This window comes from Pseudophryne corroboree, chromosome 3 (genome assembly GCF_028390025.1).
Source record: "Pseudophryne corroboree isolate aPseCor3 chromosome 3, aPseCor3.hap2, whole genome shotgun sequence".
Lineage (NCBI taxonomy): Eukaryota > Metazoa > Chordata > Amphibia > Anura > Myobatrachidae > Pseudophryne > Pseudophryne corroboree.
This window is the reverse complement of record NC_086446.1, coordinates 426,730,856-426,752,813: the sequence shown is the minus strand read 5'-3', so window position 1 is coordinate 426,752,813 and position 21,958 is coordinate 426,730,856. Positions and strand designations below refer to the sequence as shown.

Sequence of the window (21,958 nt, the reverse complement as noted above, 5' to 3'; positions counted from 1 at the left end):
TCAATTACTTAAGTTTTGCATGTTTGTTTGGGTATATGATACAGCTATCATATCATCTTTTGGGGGACAGTAGTCCAGCACCAGAGATAAACAAATCTATCTTGCTGTATACTCTGGCACTATTTGGGAAGTCCCTATTTTCCTGACCAGCAAGATGCATATCCAGTTTAAAATATTTTGGTACTCATTCTAGGGTCAAAAACATCCCAGAGTCTAGTATGTGGCCAACGAGCCGGGTGGTTGGCATGTCTCCTGGTTCTTCTCTAATGCTAGCGGTACATGAACACCTCCATCTTGATTCTTATCAGCTGATACTCCATTGCTGCTGCTCTGGGATCAGCTGACTCTAGCTGCTATCAGGACAGAGGGTGCCCTATTTTAGGTCACTCTGGAGTACAGACCAGTTCAAACACCCAAAATGCAGAGAAATGCCTTTGATACACATCAAGAAGCAGTTCTCTCTGCATTTTTAATTTAGACCCGTTATCTCAGCTTATTACATGGACCCCTTGGTCCACTACACTGGCAGTTTCTGTTTAAGGACACACAGGCTGATGCCATCCTCAGTGGCGCTCAATTCCAACCATCCTCTGTGACGGAACTTCCATATATGCACAAAATCGGTAAGCCACTCCTAACATCGTTCAAGTGTGTACCATACTTTAAGTTTGTATACTGTTTCAATTGATTATATAAATCCTACATTATTTTATTATGGCAAGAAAACAAACCTATGGCCAACTATGGAGGTGCTACTGCACCTGCATTTAGGGGTCGAAACAGCATATCGGCAAGTCATGTATATTGTGCAGGGTCCATCGTGTACATTTGGGGGGTATTGAAGAGTTGAGTAATTACACTTGTAATGCCTGCATGGAGAAGAACGTGGCTATTTGCCCCCCGTGTGCCAAGTTGCATCTATGCGACAGCACAAACCCTATCCATACACTGGGTTTCATAAGTCATAATCATTATCAGGGTGCATTTGTACCAGCCCTATCCTTGGTGGGATCCATCTAAATACAGATGTGTCTTCATGTAAGCACAACTAAACTTTGCCTACTCCCCTCTCAGGATTAGTTGTCTCTCTAGTAAGCAATTCAGTGTAATACAAGAAACTGACCCTCTTAAGCCAACAGTTTGTTAGCAGCTTTGTGGCCCGCCAGTAGAATTAAGTCAATGAGTTCTTGCGCAAGTTCAGCAATACTGGTAAGGAAAAAGAGGGGCTCTCTTTGGTAGATTTAAGATGTGGGTCGAGAAGAGATTGTGGCAAAATGTGACATGTATTATAGTAACTGTTAGTGTTATTTTCTTGTTGCACAATGTTGCAGAACATTTTTCGAAATTAACAACTAAAGGATAGTAGTAAGATTCCACTTTTAACTTACACTCACCTAAAGAACGTGTGGTGTTCTATGCAAACCTTCCACAAACGCTTTGCGGCTCGGTGATTGGGTAGCTTGAACCCGATGGTGCTCTCAAACTGTTCATACTAAAACACAGGCATAAGGAACAATGCAGAAAAACATCACCGGACGCAAGTAAATGTAAAAGTGATATCACACTGAGACCACCTATAAATACAACATGTCTCTCCCACCCTACCTTCTATTATAGTCTTCACCTCTACGTTGGGTATGCAGTCACTAATTCACAAGAATGTCAACCATTATGATGTCAATATGGTTAAAAATGTTAACATTATAAATGTTGTCATGGGCACAAACTCGACATATGAAAATGACGGCACTGATGTTAGGGTCAGGCTTAGGGGTTAGGCTTACCTTTAACAGACATTGCTGACATATTATCAGTGTTGGCATGGTGAATGTCGACATGCTTAATATGTCAACATGTTCACTGTCTATATTATGAACTTCGACACTACATGCCCATTCCTTCTGTATTCCCTTGTTCTCCCCCCTCAAGTTCTTTCCCCTGTTCTTCTCATTTCCGTATTTTTCCCATACTCTCCATCTTTAGTACCCTTTCCTCCACCAGCATCCACTACCTACCTTTACTGCAGCACTGGTATCACACCCTTTTCTTCCAGCAGCTCCATTACCTACCTTTCTTCCACCCCTGTATCAACACCACATTCCTCCTAAACACCCCTTTATTCCAGCCCTAGCAATCAACTACATTGCCTCAGTGACATTAACGGACTTTCAAGCTGTGGAATGCGTGATGGTTGCGCACATCCTCGCATGTGCTGGCTACTATGTATTGTGCCTCTATCCAGCCAGTGCATTTTTACAAGATCTGTAAGTGTATTCTACACTGATGGTGGGTGGGGGAATAGATCTATGTCTCTGTCTATGGTGTACCCGGAACCTTTCACATAAAGCTGCCAGTGAGAGAGGGGTAACCAGCGCACTAACCTGCCTCCATGCCCCCCACCTTCCCCACTCTTACTGCATATGTGGCTGACAGACTTTCAGCACGGTAATAGATTCTACTTACTTCCCCCGGCCGAATCTTAATGTAGAAGTTGCTCCTTTTGTAAGAAATCTTCAAGATTTTGGGCCAAGCAAATCGGTTTATTCGCAATCGGTCTCTGTAGATCAGTAGTCCATTGGCGCAAACTCCCAGCATTATATCTATTCCTTCAGAATCCTGCAGAACAAAAGACATTATAGGTGGCTCATGCGGTGTATATACAGGCTTTTGCATGTACTGTATCTCACAAATACCGAACAGTTGTAATTTTACGCTGCAATCTAGATTGGATTTTGGACATGCCTCTCAAATCTAAATTTCTGCACATTTTAAACCTGCCCCAAGGTGCACATATATTGCCTCTCTAGGCTCCTATGGCTGTGGCCACCAACTCATGCTACTGTCAGTTATGTTACCCAACCTCTATTATGTACACCCCATCAGTATTTAAAGGCTAACTCCATATTTTCTTTAAGTTGGATCTCTGCACGATTCACATGAAGATACAAACACAATCTATCGGTAAATCACAAATGAATCTCAAATGAATACATATGAGTAATGCGGACATACTGGATACTGTATGGAACATGCATGCCAAATTCGACAAAAGGCCTAAACAAGCGCAGGGGAAATTTGTTCCTTCCAGGAGATGGTTGAAGAATTCAGCAGAGATATGAATCACAAATGTTAGTAACTAACTTAATGAAATGTTTAATCTTAGACCATACATCTGTTATCATTTTTTAACTATTCCACTATATATGTTCTTTAGAGCTACGGAATATGTGTGCGCTATATAAATAACTGGTAATAATAAATCATATCTAAAATGATCCAACATAAGAGCATATGTGGTGTTTCTGAAATTGCAGATTTTATTGTATTTTTTTGTTACTGTTTTAGTTGCAAATGCAACCTAGTGTAGGGCACAACTACCACCAACTCAGCAATAGCCCCATTGTCTGCAATATAAACTTTGGTGTGGTGGATGAGGAGGTGATTCCAAAGAAGGGGGCAAAATATCAATTGCAACGGAATATACTGCGCTATATAAGAACGAAGAAGGAAGAAGGAGGAAGGAGGAAGAAGGAGAAGAAGAAGAAGAAGAAGAAAACTGATACACATCTTTATCCTGACACAGAGGACTAAGAGATCTGTTCTGTTAATCTTTCAATCATTTAGGTCAAGGACAACCCATTACAACCTCAAGCTAAAGGAGGGAAGGGGTTAGGCATTCATATAGTTTTCTTGCATGATGAGTGGGAAAAGACAAAGAGATTCCCAGGGAGCGATTCCTAGTTTATAAAAGTGGAAAACATGGCCATTTTGAAAATATGTATTTGGAAGTAGGAGCCGGGATTGGTTATAATGAAATCCAGACAGGGTACACAGAAGTGCAACATATTTCTGTAATCTGATGTTCCTGACAGTGTCAAACAAGCCTCATACCAGGGAGGGATATTATTATACCAGGGGGGTAGACTGTGGGTGAGTCAGAGAATAATCGGAAGGTTTTGCAGGATTGGTGGCAAATGCATCAGCAGAATAGAATTGGGTGATCTTTCAAACTCTGCTCTTGTGGAATTCAGATTAGGTTAGAGACAGAATATTTACCCAGAATTTGGAACCAGGGAGCAAATGCATCGGCACTGAGAATACGTTTTGCCATCTTATTACAAGGTTTACGACTAGCACAGATAAAATGGAAGATCAATTTATGTAAACATGCAGCTGGGATCTTGATGGGTAATATTTGAAAGAAGTAGCGAAGGCAAGTTAGTACATTCACCTTTATTAGAGACATGACCAATCCATGAAATATAGAACTTACTCAACTTAGAAAGCTCCCAGATTTAATGGTTTCTAAGACTGGTGGAAAATTAGAACAACGCGGGTAATTTAGAGTTTGAAGAAAAATTCAGACTTAAAATGCGTCCTGCAAAAATGCCACCTTTACATGAGTATTTTTCACCTATTGTATTATATATACTGACGTCTGGGGAGGATTTAGTGCTTAGTGCGCCCCTAGGCACAACAATATTGGCTATCCTGCCAACCAATTTTATTATTTTCATTGTTTCATTGTAAGCACTCATTTTGGCGATTGGCTGTTTAGTATAATAATACTAAAACTAATTGGCTGTTTAGACCTAATTGGCTGTTTAGACCTAATAATAAAACACATGCCTAATGGGAAATTCACCAATGACTCAAGGCACCATTCATCAACATCAACTTAGTCATGATGAATAGCGTTGTAATGCATAAAACATATAAAAAAATATGTAGTAAATGAATTAACAAAAGCAGTTAGTGCTCAAAGCCTGGGTTGTCTTCTGTGGATAATACAGTGTTATGAAGTTAGCATTTCCATATGTGGCACTACTGATCTCGGCAAGCTTGGGCAGCCATGCTTGGGTATGCTGGTACTTGTAGATCAATAAGTACCAGCATAATCATGGCTGTCAGAGCAAGCTGGGTTTTTCCAGAGCCTCAACTATTTACTTTGGTTCTTTAAATTTAACAACTTTGGGTGCATGATATGTCAAAGACAGGAGTTGATTTTCCCATGAAAAGAGCAGCAAAACTATTTACAGATACAGCATTCAACAACAGAGGGCTGAGTACTTGAGAAGATTACTTTTAGAGAAAAGCTATGTGGGAGAGAATGAATGGAGACCAGGGTAAGGATAAAAGTGGAGTAAGACTTTAAATAAGATCTTTTTTTAACCTGACAGTTGTGTACCCTAACCAAAGCACTCCACTACCCCCAGAAAAAGGTAAGCATAAAATATGCAATGGATATTGCATTATGAAGTGCCAGTAGGAAACTAATAGGTAGCCTGGTGACCCTAAATTCTCTCAGTAATTGCATTTGGCTTTAGTACCATAACTAAGGGTTATATTCAATTCAAGTCAGATCCTTTCCGACAAGCATTGTCGGAAAGGATCCGATAAATTACTATTCAATGAACGTTCTCGACAATGTCATTCCGACATTTTTTAAAGTCGGAATGATTGTCGGAAACGGGGCACTGCCTGCACATGTGTGTGTGTGCACCATGGAGAAAGCGCTGCTGTGAGAGGAGTGATAGTCCCCAGGACACCGGGCAGCAGCCAGAGAGGAACAGGTGGGGAGGGCAGCAGGCAGTGTGGGGGTGGGGGGATGCAGCGGGGACAGACCTGTGACCCAGCACACAGCTGCCCTAGTACCCACGGAGAAGTGGCGGCGGCACGGAGTGCAGCAGGGCATACAGGAGCCCCACACACCCCCAGCACTGGCCGCTGCTCTGGCGCTAGTCTCAGAGACCATGAGGCGATGGCATTGCTACAGCTGTGTGTCCGGCATCGCCCGTCCCGGGGTGAGGGAGTGAGTGGGGGCTGATGATGCCGCTGTAGGAAGCTCCCAGTGCGGCAGGGTGGATGGAGGAGGCGGCGGCAATGTCAATCCGACTTTTTTAAAAGTCGGATTGACGTTATCAGAAACGGGGCTAAAACCTGTCGGGTTTAGCCCCGCTTCCGACAATACACACGGCTCGGTGGCTTCAGCGTGTATTCCCGACTAGGCGGAAAAAACATCCCCCTAATAAATCTGTCAGAAGCTGCTGTCTTTCCGACAAGACGGCAGCTTCCGACACTTATTGAATATACCCCTATGTCTGGATCTGGTGAGCATGAGCGTAGCTATAGAGAGTGCAACTGCTATGGGGCCCAGAGGCTTAAGCGGCCCAACACTCCTGCACCTAGGTCGTATAGCTGTATACTAAATTCCCAGAATTGCCCACTAAGCAGCCTGCTGCCCGGAATGAAAGGAGTGACTCATCAGCGCTTTTAGCTGTGTCTCGCTCTCAGCAAAGCTCTACTCTGACATGATATGCACTTCCATTGCACTCTCACAGGCACAGATCAGGTAATCACTGAGTATGGCACTTTTGGAGAGTTGTCCTTGATTACAGTCTTTGTGAAGTGATCCTGGGGGTGGGGATTGAGCTCCAAGACTAGACTTATCCCAGAATGGGACAGCATGCTGAAAGAATTTCTCCACTCAACGTGGACTTTCCAGCATTAAGAAGTATCACCCACACATACATTTAGATACATGTTAAAGAACCTTCTCCACCATCATTTACCTTGGCATGGTGCAGATCCACTCCGTACATTGACAGCTTCTTGGCATTTTCTAAAAAATGAATTTCTGCCTCAGCTGGAGTCATCCCCCTGTTGACAAAAAATAAAAATACACACATTCATATGTACCATCATGTATTAAGGTAGATATATATAAATTCACTAATACTTTCTGTGTCTTTTACTGCATGTACATGACCATCTCCATAGCAGAATCTAGAATCTCTATATGTGCTATACTATTCTTTTCTGATAATGCTGTATTATCCAGACAGCTCCAACCAGTTAGATATATGGACTTTGGGGCAGATGTATTAAGCCTGGAGAAGGGATAAAGTAGTGATAAAGCAGTGATAAGTGCAAGGTGATAACACACCAGCCAATCAGCTCCTAACTGTCATTTTTCAAATCCGTAATGATTTGCTGGTGCGTTATCACCTTGTGCTTATCTCTGGTTTATCACTGCTTTATTCCTTCTCCAGGTTAATACATCTGTCCCAAGGCATATTTCACAAGCTTTCCCCATTACCATCAGGAGCCTCACATCACTACTCTGCTGCATACCAGACTGAGGAGATGTATGAAGCAGTGAAAAAAGTGGAAAAGTGAGCCAGTGGAGAGATTGACCATGGCAACCAATCAGCTGCTACCTATAATTTTACAGAATACACTTGATACTTCAAAGCTGATTAGTTGCCATGCACAACTTCTCCTCTGGCTCACTTCTCCAGTCTTTTCACTACTTCATACATCTCCCCCAATACTCATGATAAAATATACTACTGTGGAACACCATGTCTATATCCGCCCAAATCACGCTTATTTTACAGATCCCAAACTCTGGCATTTTGGCAGGCATGCTTGCTGAGGTACCTGTACTGTGGATTTCATTATATATCCATTACCCTCCACACATCACCACACTTCCACTGACATATGTAGCACAGTCCTTACTACCATAACAAGATCATGACACTCATCTCCTGCTGCTGTGTTTTGATTGGTTATGAGTTGTTTTACTCCTGCCCACAGTATGGAAGAGCAGGAGAATAATACTAAATAACATACAGGTGCTCTTACTATATTCAAAATTGAATATTGAAAAACAGAAAGGAAAATGACAAACATCTGCTATTCAGTGACTTAAGTCATAAACAGACATGAACCCCATTCACTTTCTCTTATAGTCAGTATAAGGGGCATTGCTGTACAACTTAATCAAGAATATGTGTTTTTCTCAAACTGCAAGTTTTTATAGGATTTTATGTGCAATGTCACAATCATGAGATTTACTGAAGCAAATCTGCACATCAAGTTTATTGAAACAAAACCGCAAACGTCTCAACCACATTTGCGGTTTCAGGACACTGCTGGGATACAAACTATCCAAAGTAGTAAGTGGCAGTGTGCAAACTGCTGCTTAATAGTAAAGAAGCATTCTGTAACAGCCCAGCCCACTCAGTATCCTATGGGAATGAAAATATTATCAGGACCTTGCACCTAGATAGTAGACCCAATGTGCACTAGAACTGGGACCCTTTTTGTAGCCATGCCCATTGGGGATGATTAAGCCCCGGCCATTGGAGATAATAGGCCTGATTCTAAGTCAGACAGATTTCTCCTTATGGATACAAATCTATGAATTTTTGCGTACATACAATCAATTCTAGGTCAGATGGATCTCTGCGTGAAATGTGCCGAAACTGGGAAGTAACTGTGTGGCAACACGCAAGAGATCTATCTCATGGGAGTGTCATGGCTGTGTAGCTAAGGCTCTGTGCGAGTCATACATACAGCGAAGGGAATTATGAAGGATCTCTTGCACCTAGCATGGGCCTGGTATAACTGCCGGTAATAATGATCATGGTTACGGCAGCTTGCATAAAATCAGTGAGTGACCAAGTGGCCTGATTGCAGACGCACGGGCTTCCGTGGCTTCACGCAAAAACAGTTACTTTGTGTCTGATTTGGAATCAGGCTCATTGCGTACTTTTACAAGCACCAGTATGCAATAAAACTCATGAGCTGTTAGAGCAAGCAATTGTAGAGTCACAAAACTTGACACTATGGGGGAAATGTAATAGGGTCCGAGTTTGCCGGAGGTCCGGAATTTCAGCCATGAATGCCTATATTTTTAAAGCGGCAATCAATTACAAGGCAACACCAACCTGGTTTTGGCTTGTAAATGATTGGTGCTTCTAAAATACGGGAATTCTTGGCCGATATACTGGACTTCCGGCAAACTCGGACCCTATTACATTTCCCCCTATATCTGGTCATTTGTACCCTGGCAGCCAGTGTAAAGGTAGAGATAGGTCACACACACTATTAATAACCTTGGTGTAAAAGTAGCTGCCATTTTTTACATGTTACACTGAACTATTAGAATTGGTAGTAAGATAGAAATATCCCGAGTGAAGCTTTCCATAATGACACAATTGATAAACACATTTAATTGTTAAGTGCCTCTTCTGCAGTTGCTAAATATGATGTGCAGAAAGGGGAGACTAACAATCTGCACATTGGGGGTCATTCCGAGTTGTTCGCTCGTTGCCGATTTTCGCTATATTGCGATTAGTCGCTTACTGCGCATGCGCAAAGGTTCGCAGAGCGCCGCATGAGCTTAGTTATTTTACACAAAAGTTAGGTATTTTACTCACGGCATAACAATGTTTTTTCATTGTTCTGGTGATTGTACTGTGATTGACAGGAAGTGGGTGTTTCTGGGTGGAAACTTGCCGTTTTCTGGGCGTGTGCGAAAAAACGCTGGCGTTTCTGGGAAAAACGCGGGAGTGTCTGAAGAAACGGGGGAGTGTCTGGGCGAACGCTGGGTGTGTTTGTGACGTCAAACCAGGAACGAAACTGGCTGAACTGATCGCAATGGCTGAGTAAGTCTGGAGCTACTCAGAAACTGCTAAGAAATTTCTATTCGCAATTCTGCTAATCTTTCGTTCGCAATTCTGCTAAGCTAAGATACACTCCCAGAGGGCGGCAGCTTAGCGTATACAATGCTGCTAAAAGCAGCTAGCGAGCGGCGAACAACTCGGAATGAGGGCCATTGTTAATATGAAAAGTAGGGGACTATTGGCAAAGTAGAACTATGAATACTATGGGGTATATTTACTAATGTTAGATTTTGCATTAGATTTTCAGGACAATTTAAACAGACTGAAATTTAATCAAATCAAGATTCTTTTTCACTGTCTAAATCGTTCATTTACTAACATTCGATTTTGAAATAGATTTTTAAATCAAATTCAACGTGTCGATTTTGACTAGCAGCTTCTTGTTCGGTTTTAGATGTCCATTTCAAACATAAAATCACCTATAAAATCGAATGAAATAGAACAAACACGTCCTTTTGTATTGTATTGTATTTTGTGGTGGGGCGCCTGCACTGGTTTGCATACATCTTCTGTGCATGTGCAGAACAAGGGCCTGCGTCACTGCACACAGTGCCCCCTAAGCTGCAGCCTGTCCCCTTTTAGGGGTGGGGAGTCCAAAGACGCAGTAGCGATGTGAACTGCGTCCAACTCTGAATGAGGGGTGAAGTATGGCTGACCGGCGGTCTCCTGACCGCCGGTCAGCTTACCGACGCCGGGATCCCGGCAGCATACCGCCGCCGGGATCCCGGCGGGGAGGGGGCGAGTGCAGCAAGCCCCTTGCGGGCTCGCTGCGCTCGCCACGCTGCGCTCGCCACGCTGCGCTCGCCACGCTGCGGGCTCGGTGGCGACCTGTGGTCGCCACGGGTTCTATTACCACTCTATGGGTGTCGTGGATACCCACGAGTGGAAATAGACCCTGTTGGTCTGCATGCCGACCATCGGGATACTGAGCCGGCGGGATGGTGGAGGAGGTCATGTGACTGTCGGTCAGCAGACCGCCGGTCACATGAATACCACCCCCGAATGAGGCCCAAATTCCTACAACTGCAGGGTACCACATGTTTGGGTCCCTTTTCATTAGAGATGTGCACAAATCCTCAAATGTCTGTTGATTTCTTTTTAAAATTGATAAAAACAAATAAAATCATGTAATTTGGACCTGTCACATACAGTAGAGCCTTCACAGTACTATTAATATCTGGCATGATTTAATGAGGAAAGCTATGGCGACTGCATCTGCAATTGTGCACGCTGAGGATGTACGGAACTATAAAAAAAAACATCTGCCCTGAATAGTACAGCAACGCTCAGTGGAGCAACTGCAAAGGCATATTCCCAGCGCACTCTCACATCCTTCGATAATAGCCAGTAGTATTAAATCAGCCTGAACAGATGCCAAAGGCACGCTTCCTGAGTACGAATTTGCAGGCGAAACCAGCGACACGCCCCAAAGACAGCAGCGACATGCCTACAATTGTATCCCCACTCCCCCGTAAACTACCACAAATGGTGCCTGACTGTCAATCACTCTGCATAAAGGTCTGCGCTATTATACTTTGGCGCATGAGCAGTGTGAAGCATATGCATGTGTGCATTTGACCAATAATTTCTCATTTCCAAAATCATCGACTTTTATAGGCATCATAATGAAAGTTAATGGAATAGAATGTTGTTTAGTAGCTAAAATCACCTGTCTGCTACTAGTCTATTATTTTGGGGATTTGTATGTCAATTTTGTGTTTGATTTTCTTCAATTTTCAAAGTAAATCATGGGATCCTTTATTCGTCTTTGTAAAATTACCGATGTTTTGCCAATATTCGATTTTGAACAGGATTTGGTTTTATATTAGATTTTATATCCAAATTTGCCGTTAGTAAATTGAAAAATCAAATGAAAATTGAATACAAATACACAAATAAAAAACAAAACAGAACATTAGTAAATATACCTCTATATGTTTATAACGTGATCTGGTCAGCTGTAGTAAGAAATAAAAGTGACGTGCACCCCTGTAGTCATGGTTTTTGCTTGAATTCAATTTCTCTAAATGACATTAAGTGCACATGTGTTCATGGCAGCTTGCTATAGTACAGAGAGGAGCTTGCTCGCCCAAATAATCCCTTCCCAATGCTGTTACCTGTATGTTTTGTGCAGTTCCATCACTCGCTCTTCCAGTTCTCTCGTCTGATTGGGAGAGAAACGAAGTTCACTCACATAATTCCCATGATTCTCCTCAGGGTCATAGTCACCAAGCTCAGCTTGTACTGTATATGAACCTAGTAGGGCATGAGTGACAAAAGAACAGGGTAGACGCCCACTGATGATGTCAGCACGCAGCTGTAGGCATAAATAATACCTGAGATAATGAGAAAAAATTATGGAAAAGTCAAAAACCTCATCAAGAAAGGAATTTAAATAATAATATTAATACATTTAAAGTGGGATAAAACCCTCTACATTAAAACACTTATCTGAAGACTATTTATGCATGTGAGTGTAATAGATACTGCATCTATGGGCCTAATTCAGGTTGGACCACAATAATTACGTTCACCCCACGGGCGTATGCGAGGGTCCTGGCCTGCGCATGCGCCCGCATTTAATGTGGGTGCCCCACAGTATTTGCGAACGCCTCTGCCTGATTGACAAGGGCGTCTCTGCCTGATTGACACCGGGCGACAATGCTCTGTTTCCAAGGCGGAGATGGAGCGTTGCGGGGGCTTCCAAAAAGGGGCATGTTGTCAGCATTTTTGGGGTGGCTGCGTGTCATCACAAGCAGACGCCCCGATCTTAAAAATGGCGGCGAGCCTCCTGCTGTTGCAGCCAGGCTGCGCCGGCAGAAGGCTTCCATAATTTCTGCCGGCTATATATCGCACTGCGATGGGCACCCACCGGGAGTGGATGGAGGCCGCTCCCACTCGGCGGTGACGTGCCCATCATGTGATTACCATGCGATCTATTGCATGATCGCATGGTAATCACTTTGGCAGTTCAGGTCACAAGTGTATGGGCAGTGTATGGGCAGCATAATTTAGAGCAACTGCACAGACAAATCTTGAGCTGTGACTCCTGCGTGGTTTCACTCTGAGGGGGAGATGTATGAAGCAGTGAAAAGAGTGAAGAAGTGAGCCTGTGGCAACAAATCGGCTTTAAACTAAAATTTATCAAGTGCATTCTATAAAATTATATGTAGCAGCTGACTGGTTGCCATGGGCAATTTCTCCACTGGCTCATTTCTCCACTCTTTTCACTGCTTCAGACATCTCCCCCTGAGTTCTGAAATTGCTAAAAAAAATTACGGTACACACTGGAAACACCTTGCAGTTAATGGCCGGAACAGGTTATAAGTATCCAAGTGGATTGGAGCATATAAAACGCAAAGAGTGACAGACCCAAATAGGATTTTTTATTTATTTAATGACAACACTTAAAAATGTATATTGCAGGCTTCCCTCTCCCTTACTGAATAAGAAATATTCTTTATTAGCGTAAAACAAATGTGCTCTCCAGTGTAATACCACTTTTAAAACACTGTTGCAGCAGCTTTAGGGGTTTTGTACACATGGGCATGTTTTCACTGTGTGTGACCAATCGCACACACACAGGCATCATTAACAACCTTAAATTTATACCAAGGCCAGAGCACACCCAACTCAGATCCCTCCAGGAGGCAGAGTTTTAGACTTTTAGGTGGCCATTTTAATCACACTTCGTGACTACACATCCACACCATGTCCTTATTGTACTTTGGCTGCGACTGCACGTCTACTACCCACCACTGTGCACCTCTTGCCCACAACTGCATGGCCCATTTCAGCTTGGCCACAGCCCCTTAGTCATACACAATTACAAGTCACATTTGCGACAGAAAAAAAGATGCAGATCATGAAAAAGTTTACATGCACAATAAGTAAATGCAACTTAAGGGGGGTATCCAAGGGGTGGATTTAGGGGTGAGTGCACCCCTAGGCACAACTGTAACAGCTGCCCCCGCCTGCCTAACTTTAATTTTAATGATTGGTTATATGCCCTCATTTAATGATAGTCAATTTAATGGAATAATAAAAAAAAGCCCGTAACTATGACATTTTAATTATGTATACATATTTACTAAGTAGGACAGCTTACAGGGGCAGTATGTGCATGTCCTACCTGTTTGCTCTCCATTCAAGATGGCATATGGTACAGTGGAAATATTTTGCAGTTACTGGTACTTTTTGGACTGACAGTACCGCCCCCAAACATATCTATCACTCTCCAAGCCTTAGTACACTCTCTAAGGCTTAGTACATCTCTCCAATAGGGATGTATTATGTTTACTGAGCAATGGGAAAAAAATCCTTTGCTTCCATTGGAAGTCACCTTTAATACACTGCACTACAGTGCACCACGAATGAACTCAAGAAAAGACTCCATAAAGTAAATGTGTGGCTCCATTTAAGGAAAGGCGGAAACGTTTTTACGGGGAGCACTGTGGAAAAGTGGAAATGTCACATCAAAGTCCAACCTCCGATCACTTTTGTACCACACCTTTCAAATAATTAAATGTTTACCTTTTTCTCTTAAAATACTGCACAGTTTTTATTATTTTGATTGAGTGCATCTCTAAATCAATTTTCCTGGCAAAAGTTAGTGGAGATGGGGTCTATCTGGGATGTAGTTAATTTCCCGGGAGGTCGGGATCCCGGCGTTCAGGATACCGATGCCGAAATCCCGACAGCCAATATGCCGACAGCACTAGCCATGATTATTCCCACTTGTGGGTGTCCATGGCACCCATAGAGTGGGAATAGATCCCGTGGCGAGCGCAGCGAGCCCACAATGGAACTCGTAGTGCTCACCCCGGTGTCGGCATACTGGCGAACGGTATGCCGGTGTCGGTATTATTTATTTATTATTTATTAACAGTTTCTTATATAGCGCAGCATATTCCGTTGCGCTTTACAATTAGAACAGTAATAGAACAACTGGGTAAAAACAGACAGACATAGAGGTAGGAAGGCAGCCGGCATCCCGTCCGCTGGGATTTCATATCCAACCTGTCTATCCTAGTCCCATACTTTTAATAGGAAGCAATAAAAATAATCCTTCAGCAAATAAATGCATTTGTGGATGAACTACAAGTAATGTAATAAACGTCATGAATAAAACTGCCACCTGTAAAAAAAACAACACCATGTACAGCTAAAAATAAATAAATACGAAAGGTGTGAAGCCTGTGGCCACTGAGGTCAGCTGCAATAACCACTCTTACACAAAATGCAGAGAATGGAAGGGGGGAAAAACTCTAACAGGATGACAATACTTTTAATTGCAACTTCCGGTAACACCCTGCAACAGAATGAGTCAGACCAAGACTCACTGCTGAATTTACTAGGCGAAAACCAAAAGCAACTCCAACTAAGCCTTACTGTATATTTGGTAGGACCAGAGCCAGGGGTTTGGCTTGCTCACCTCTTTGCAACTAGTCTCTCACCAATTTCTACATTCTCTTCTCCTGATATTCCTACACCACATTTTACCAAACTAACAAACCCTAGAAATAGCTCCTAATAAAGTAGCTCCTACTACTCTTCACACTCCATATTGACTTCGATGTCAGCCATGGCACACTAAAATTCATGTTCTATTGGACTGCTCTTTTGTATCCTGCTTCAGTGTGTCTCTTTCTTCTTAAATAGGTTTGGGGTTCTCTTTCTTCTGAATGTTTCACCTCCAGTGGGTGAGGACACATTTTGCGCCATTGTGTAGTGACGGGCAAGGTAATGCCTCTTCCTTCACATGAAAGAAAAGTGGAATCCAGGAGGATAGGTCCACAAAGAAGGCCAGTGTGTGGATTGGAGACTGCATTGCAACTTGCTTCGATGAAGTAATAAAATATGTGGCATTATACCTGATGAGTCAAGCTTGATAATCAGGAATTTGATTTTTATGAATCTAGGATTGTACAGGTGTTTTCCTGTCCTTAAGCATTTAGGCAGCTTCCAACAGAACATGTATCCAAATGGGTGTGGATCATCAAATCAACAGTATCTAGGTCGACAATGTTTAGGTCGACCACTATTGGTCGACAGTGACTAGGTTGACAGGGATGGAAGGTCGACAGGGTATCTAGGTCGACATGTGGTAGGTTGACAGGTCAAAAGGTCGACATGAGGGGGGGGTTTGTGGGGGTTTTTTGTGTCGTTGTCGTCGTAGAGTGACCGGGAACCCCAATTAGTGCACCGTGTCCCCTCGCATGGCTCGCTTCGCTCGCCATGCTTCGGGCAAGGTGCCTCGCTTCGCTCGCCACAGATTACCGATCCAATCGTAGTCCACGTGGATCATTAAGTATGAAAAAGTTTAAAAAAAAGATTATTTTTTTTAAAAACTCATGTCGACCTTTTGACCTGTTGACCTAGCACATGTCGACCTATAAACCCTGTCGATCTTCCATCCCTGTCGACCTATAGTGGTCGACCTAAACATTGTCGACCTTCAGACCGGATCCCATCCAAATACCAATGCAAATATGGGGCCTAATTCTGAGTTGATCGCAGCAGCAAATTTGTTAGCAGTTGGCCAAAACCATGTGCACTGCAGGAGGGGCAGATACAACATGTGCAGAGAGAGTTAGATGTGGGTGGGGTGTATTCAAAGTGAAATCTAAATTGCAGTGTAAAAATAAAGCAGCCAGTATTTACCCTGCACAGAAACAATATAACCCAGCCAAATCTAACTCACTCTGCAAATGTTATATCTCCCCCCCCCCCCCCCCCTACAGTGCACATGGGGGGTCATTCTGAGTTGATCGCAGCAGCAAGCTTGTTAGCAATTGGGCAAAACCATGTGTACTGGAGGAGGAGCAGATGATGTTTCCTGCAAATAAAAGTCTGCCCATATACTTTAACAATGCAATATTAAATGACATATTTTCTTCTGTTATGTGGCTTAACAGACAGGCATTTAGCTCTAATAAGAGCATAGGTGCACAGTAACGAAGCATCACAATGTATCCAGCTAGTGAGAAAGTGTGACTGCAGCTCTAAGCACTGGATAAAGCACAAAAGCGAGTGAGGGTGTGTGAGGTCACCGTGTCTCCTAGCAACAGATGTATGTTTTTAGCATATACATAGAAAATACAAAAATTTTGTTTGTATCTGAGTTAGTTAGACTATAGTTAGGCATTATTACATCCATCAATCATAACCCTTGGAAGCTCCCAATTTCACAAATATAACATAAATAAGTACACCTACAGCCAGAGACGATTCCTGCATAAGTTGATCTATCCTCCGCCCCGGATTACATTAGCCTGTTTATGTGACATTACATTAGCCTGTTTATGTGACCTTTTGGTTTTTTTGTACAAAAGATGGTCACATAAACAGGCTAATGCAAGGGACCCCATACCAGTATCCTAAAGTCTCTTGGGGACTTTGCAGGCTATGGGGTCTATTTACTTAGTGTCAGAATTTACGAAAAGTAAAATCTGCACTTTTCGACTTTTTTAGGTCGACTCTGGACCTTTTCAATTCCAATGCCATTTTTCCGACTTGTCGAAAAAATAGGATTTTGGTACTTACCGGTAAATCCTTTTCTCCTAGTCCGTAGAGGATGCTGGAGACTCCAAAAGGTCCATGGGGTATAGACGGGATCCGCAGGAGCTTGGGCACACTGAAAAGACTTAACACTGGGTGTGAACTGGCTCCTCCCTCTATGCCCCTCCTCCAGACCTCAGTTACAGGAATTGTGCCCAGGAGAGACGGACATTTCGAGGAAAGGATTTTTGTGTAAACTAAGGGCTACAAACATACCAGCCCACACCACAAACATACCGTACAACCGGAGTAACAGTAAACCAGAGAACAGTATGAATTTACAACAGTAACAAGCTGAAAACCAGGAATACACAAACCGTGTATAAACCAAGTGAACCAACAAGAATACACTGCAAGTAATAGTCCGCACTGGGATGGGCGCCCAGCATCCTCTATGGACTAGGAGAAAAGGATTTACCGGTAAGTACCAAAATCCTATTTTCCCTTACATCCTAGAGGATGCAGGGGACTCCAAAAGGCCCATGGGGTTTATACCAAAGCTCCAGATCGGGCGGGAGAGTGCGGACGACTCTGCAGCACAGACTGAGCAAACGCAAGGTCCTCATCAGCCAGGGTATCAAACTTATAGAACTTAGCAAAAGTGTTTGAACCGTACCAGCTGGCCGCTCGGCGAAGCTGTAAAGCCGAGACGCCTCGGGCAGCCGCCCAAGACGAGCCCACCTTTCTGGTAGAATGGGCTTTCACTGACCTCGGCACCGGTAGCCCGGCCGAAGAATGAGCCTGCTGAATCGTACTACAAATCCAGCGTGCAATAGTCCGTTTTGAAGCAGGATGACCAATCTTGTTAGAAGCATACAGGACAAACAGCGCCTCAGTTTTCCTGGCACCAGCCGTCCGGGCGACGTAGATCTTCAAAGCCCTCACCACATCCAGAGACTTTGGAACTGCCACAGCATCCGTAGGCACCGGCACCACAATAGGTTGGTTAATGTGAAACGAAGACACCACCTTCGGTAAAAATTGTTGACGAGTCCTCAATTCTGCCCTATCTAAATGAAAAATCAAGTACGAGCTCTTATGAGATAAGGCCGCCAACTCAGACACTCGCCTGGCAGACGCCAGTGCCAACAGCATGACTACCTTCCAGGTGAGAAATTTCAACTCAACCTTTCGCAAAGGTTCAAACCAGGAAGACATGAGAAACTGTAAGACCACGTCAAGATCCCATGGAGCCACAGGAGGCACAAACGGAGGATTGATATGCAATACTCCTTTCACAAACGTCTGAACCTCTGGGAGGACAGCTAACCCCTTTTGAAAGAAAATAGACAATGCCGAAATCTGCACTTTGATGGAGCCCAATTTCAGGCCTGCATCTACACCTGCCTGCAAAAAGTGAAGAAAACGACCCAAATTAAAAACTTCCGCAGGAGCCAATTTAGTCTCACACCAGGAAACATACTTCTTCCAAATACGGTGATAATGTTTCGCCGTAACCTCCTTCCTAGCCTTAATGAGAGTAGGAATGACCTCCCCGGGAATACCCTTACGAGCTAAGATCTGGCGCTCAACTTCCATGCCGTCAAACGCAGCCGCGGTAAGTCTGGAAACACGCATGGACCCTGCAACAACAGGTCCTCTCTTAGAGGAAGCGGCCAAGGATCTTCCACCAGTAATTCCTGAAGATCCGGATACCAGGCCCTTCTTGGCCAATCTGGGATGACGAGAATCGCTTGAACCCTTGCTCGACGAATGATCCCCAGTACCTTTGGAATGAGAGGAAGTGGAGGGAACACATACACCGACTTGAACACCCACGGAGACACCAGGGCGTCCACCGTACTGGCTTGGGGGTCTCTTGACCTGGAACAATACCTCGGGAGCTTCTTGTTGAGACGAGACGCCATCATGTCAATAAACGGAATTCCCCAATGCTTCGTCACCTCCGCAAAAACCTCTTGGTGAAGAGCCCACTCTCCCGGATGGAGATCGTGTCTGCTGAGGAAATCCGCTTCCCAGTTGTCCACTCCCGGTAGGAAGACTGCTGACAGGGCGCTCACGTGTTGTTCCGCCCAGCGAAGGACTCTTGTGGCCTCCGCCATTGCCGCTCTGCTCCTTGTTCCGCCTTGACGGTTTATATGAGCCACCGCTGTGATGTTGTCTGACTGTACCAGTACAGATCGACCCTGAAGAAGGCTTCTTGCTTGTAGCAGGCCGTTGTAAATGGCTTTTAACTCGAGAACATTTATGTGGAGACACGCTTCCTGGAGCGACCATCTCCCCTGGAAGTTTCTGCCCTGGGTGACTGCACCCCAGCCCCGGAGACTTGCATCTGTTGTCAGAAGTACCCAGTTCAGGACACCGAACCGGCGTCCTTCTAGGAGGTGAGAACTTTGTAGCCACCACAGGAGAGAAATTCTGGCTCTAGGAGATAGACTTATCTTCCGGTGCATGTGCAGGTGAGACCCGGACCATTTGCTCAGCAAGTCCCACTGAAACACCCGGGCATGAAACCTGCCAAACGGAATGGCTTCGTACGCCGCAACCATTTTCCCCAGAACCCGAGTACAGTGATGGATGGACACACTCTTCAGCCTCAGAAGTTCCCTGACCATCGACTGCAGTTCTAGAGCTTTTTCTTCTGGAAGAAACACTCTCCGTAACTCCGTGTCCAGAATCATGCCCAGAAAAGACAGCCGAGTGGTCGGAATCAACTGAGATTTCGGCAAATTTAACACCCAACCGTGCTGTCGCAGCACCGACAGCACCAAATTTACACTCCTTAGCAACCGTTCCTTGGACCTCGCCTTTATCAGGAGATCGTCCAAGTACGGGATAATTGTAACCCCTTGCTTGCGAAGGAGAACCATAATATCTGCCATGACCTTGGTGAAAATCCTCGGGGCCGTGGAAAGCCCAAACGGCAACGTCTGAAATTGGTAACGAGAATCCTGTATCGCAAACCTGAGGAAGGCCTGATGTGAAGGAAATATCGGGACGTGTAAGTAGGCATCCTTTATGTCGACTGACGCCAGAAAATCCCATCTTGAACTTGAAAACTTTCAAGTATGGATTGAGGGATTTTAGATTCAGAATCGGCCTGACCGAACCGTCCGTCTTCGGCACAACAAATAGACTCGAGTAGAACCCCTCCCCCCGTTGTGATGGGGGAACGGGAACAATGACCCTCTGTTGACACAATTTTTGTATCGCTGCCAGCACCAGCTCCCTGTCCGGAAGAGACACTGGTAAGGCCAAAATTAAAAATCGGTGAGGGGGCACCTCCCGAAACTCCAGTTTGTATACCTGAGACACAATCTCTAGGACCCAAGGATCCAGGTCTGATTAAATCCAGACCTGACTGAAGAATCGCAGACGGCCCCCCACTGGTCCGAACTCCCCCAGGGAAGCCCCAGCGTCATGAGGTGGACTTGGTAGAGGCAGGGGAGGACTTTTGGTCCTGGGCGCCCGACACGGCAGGCGACTTCCTTCCCCTTCCTTTACCCTTAGAAGCGAGTGTCACGATCCGGGTATCTGGACGCCATTACTTACCCTTCAGATGCCTCCTAAGGCTGGCTCAGCGTTCCAGGACCGGATCCCGCTGTTCCTGAGTTTCCACATGCAGAATGTCAGAGTGGTGATTTCATCAGCCGCGGCCTCCGCTGTGCCCGCGTGGTTAAATGTGCGCTTGTCAGTCTGGCGTCTCCTGTCTCCTGTGGCCGGCGTCGCCATTACTGTTTCAATTCTCACATGGATTACAAACCAAACTTCCCTCCAAGTGTCTGCATGGGCGCAGCCATCTTGGATTTTGTCATCTGATCATTTCCACCAATCTGCTGTCTGTATTGTTGATTTGCATAATTGCCTAGCCAACCCCTTCCTTGCTGCAGGTATAAGTATGCTGTGCCTGAGCAAGGAAGGCGTCAGTGCTTTGGTTGTCTAACCTAGTTCCAGTTTGTCTCTCTCCTGTGGTTGTCTTCCAGGTTCCAGCTCCTGTCTCCAGACTTCTGCTATAGAGACCCGCACCAGCATTCCATCTGCGGTGTAGCCTGACTCTCCGATCCATTCTGGACTCACCTGTTTCCAGCTACAACAATCACCTGCTTCCAGCCCAGCTTCCAGCAGTGTACAGCTTCTTTTAAAGGGCCGGTGTCCTTTTCTGCAGTTTACCACTCTCCACCGGTATTATTATTTCACCGCTCTCAAACAATCACCTGCTTCCAGCCCAGCTTCCAGCAGTGTATAGCTTCTCTTAAAGGGCCGGTGTCCTTTTCTGCAGTTTACCACTCTCCACCGGTATTATTATTTCACCGCTCTCAAACTCCAAACTTCATTATTATTTCATCGCTCTCAAGTTCGTTTATTATTTAACTGGTTCCAGCCAGTATCCACTCCGTACCAACAACAGTCTGGTTCCAGCCAGTATCCACAGCAGCCGTTTTACCTTCAGCAGCCCAGCCTTTCCTGGAACATCAGCTGGTACGATCCTGGGTTCTCTCCATTGCTACAGTCAGGCCTGGTAAGGACTTTCCAACTAGAAGATTATAAGAACTGTCTCACACTACCAGTGCCTGTGGCCCTTGCCACCCTGTAGTACCCAGGAATTGTATTTATCCTCTGTTGACTTTTATGTTTCCTTTTACTGCTGCTGTGTTACGGAGTTTGTCATAATAAACATCATTGACTTTTATCCTGGTTGTCGTGGTCACGCCTTCGGGCAGTTATTCTACATGTTACTTACATGTCTAGGGGTCTGATACAACCTCCCAGGTTCCGTTACATCTCAGCCCCTACAACTGAGGCTGCCTCCCGTCAGCTCAGGCCCTCAGTTGTGACAGTAAGCACTGACCTAATGAATCCAGCCAGAGACCAGGATCAAGCGGCCAGGCCGATGCAAGAACTGGCAGCCCGACTTGAACATCAGGAGGCTGCACAGGGCCACATCATCCGCTGTCTCCAGG

The 21,958-nt window shown here is 44.6% G+C and overlaps 1 protein-coding gene across 7 annotated transcripts in view; it reads right to left on the bottom strand.

Annotated features, from left to right (window-relative positions):
* EPB41L1 (erythrocyte membrane protein band 4.1 like 1) overlaps positions 1–21,958 on the bottom strand; it is a 233,597-nt gene that overhangs the window by 84,573 nt on the left and 127,066 nt on the right. For all 7 annotated transcript variants that reach the window (XM_063960309.1, XM_063960307.1, XM_063960311.1 and 4 more), the window contains 4 exons: positions 11,594–11,812; positions 6,573–6,660; positions 2,464–2,616; positions 1,395–1,492 (listed from right to left, as the gene is read on the bottom strand). In XM_063960309.1, coding sequence (XP_063816379.1) covers positions 1,395–1,492; positions 2,464–2,616; positions 6,573–6,660; positions 11,594–11,812 — 558 coding nt within the window. The remainder of the gene's footprint in view (positions 1–1,394; positions 1,493–2,463; positions 2,617–6,572; positions 6,661–11,593; positions 11,813–21,958) is intronic.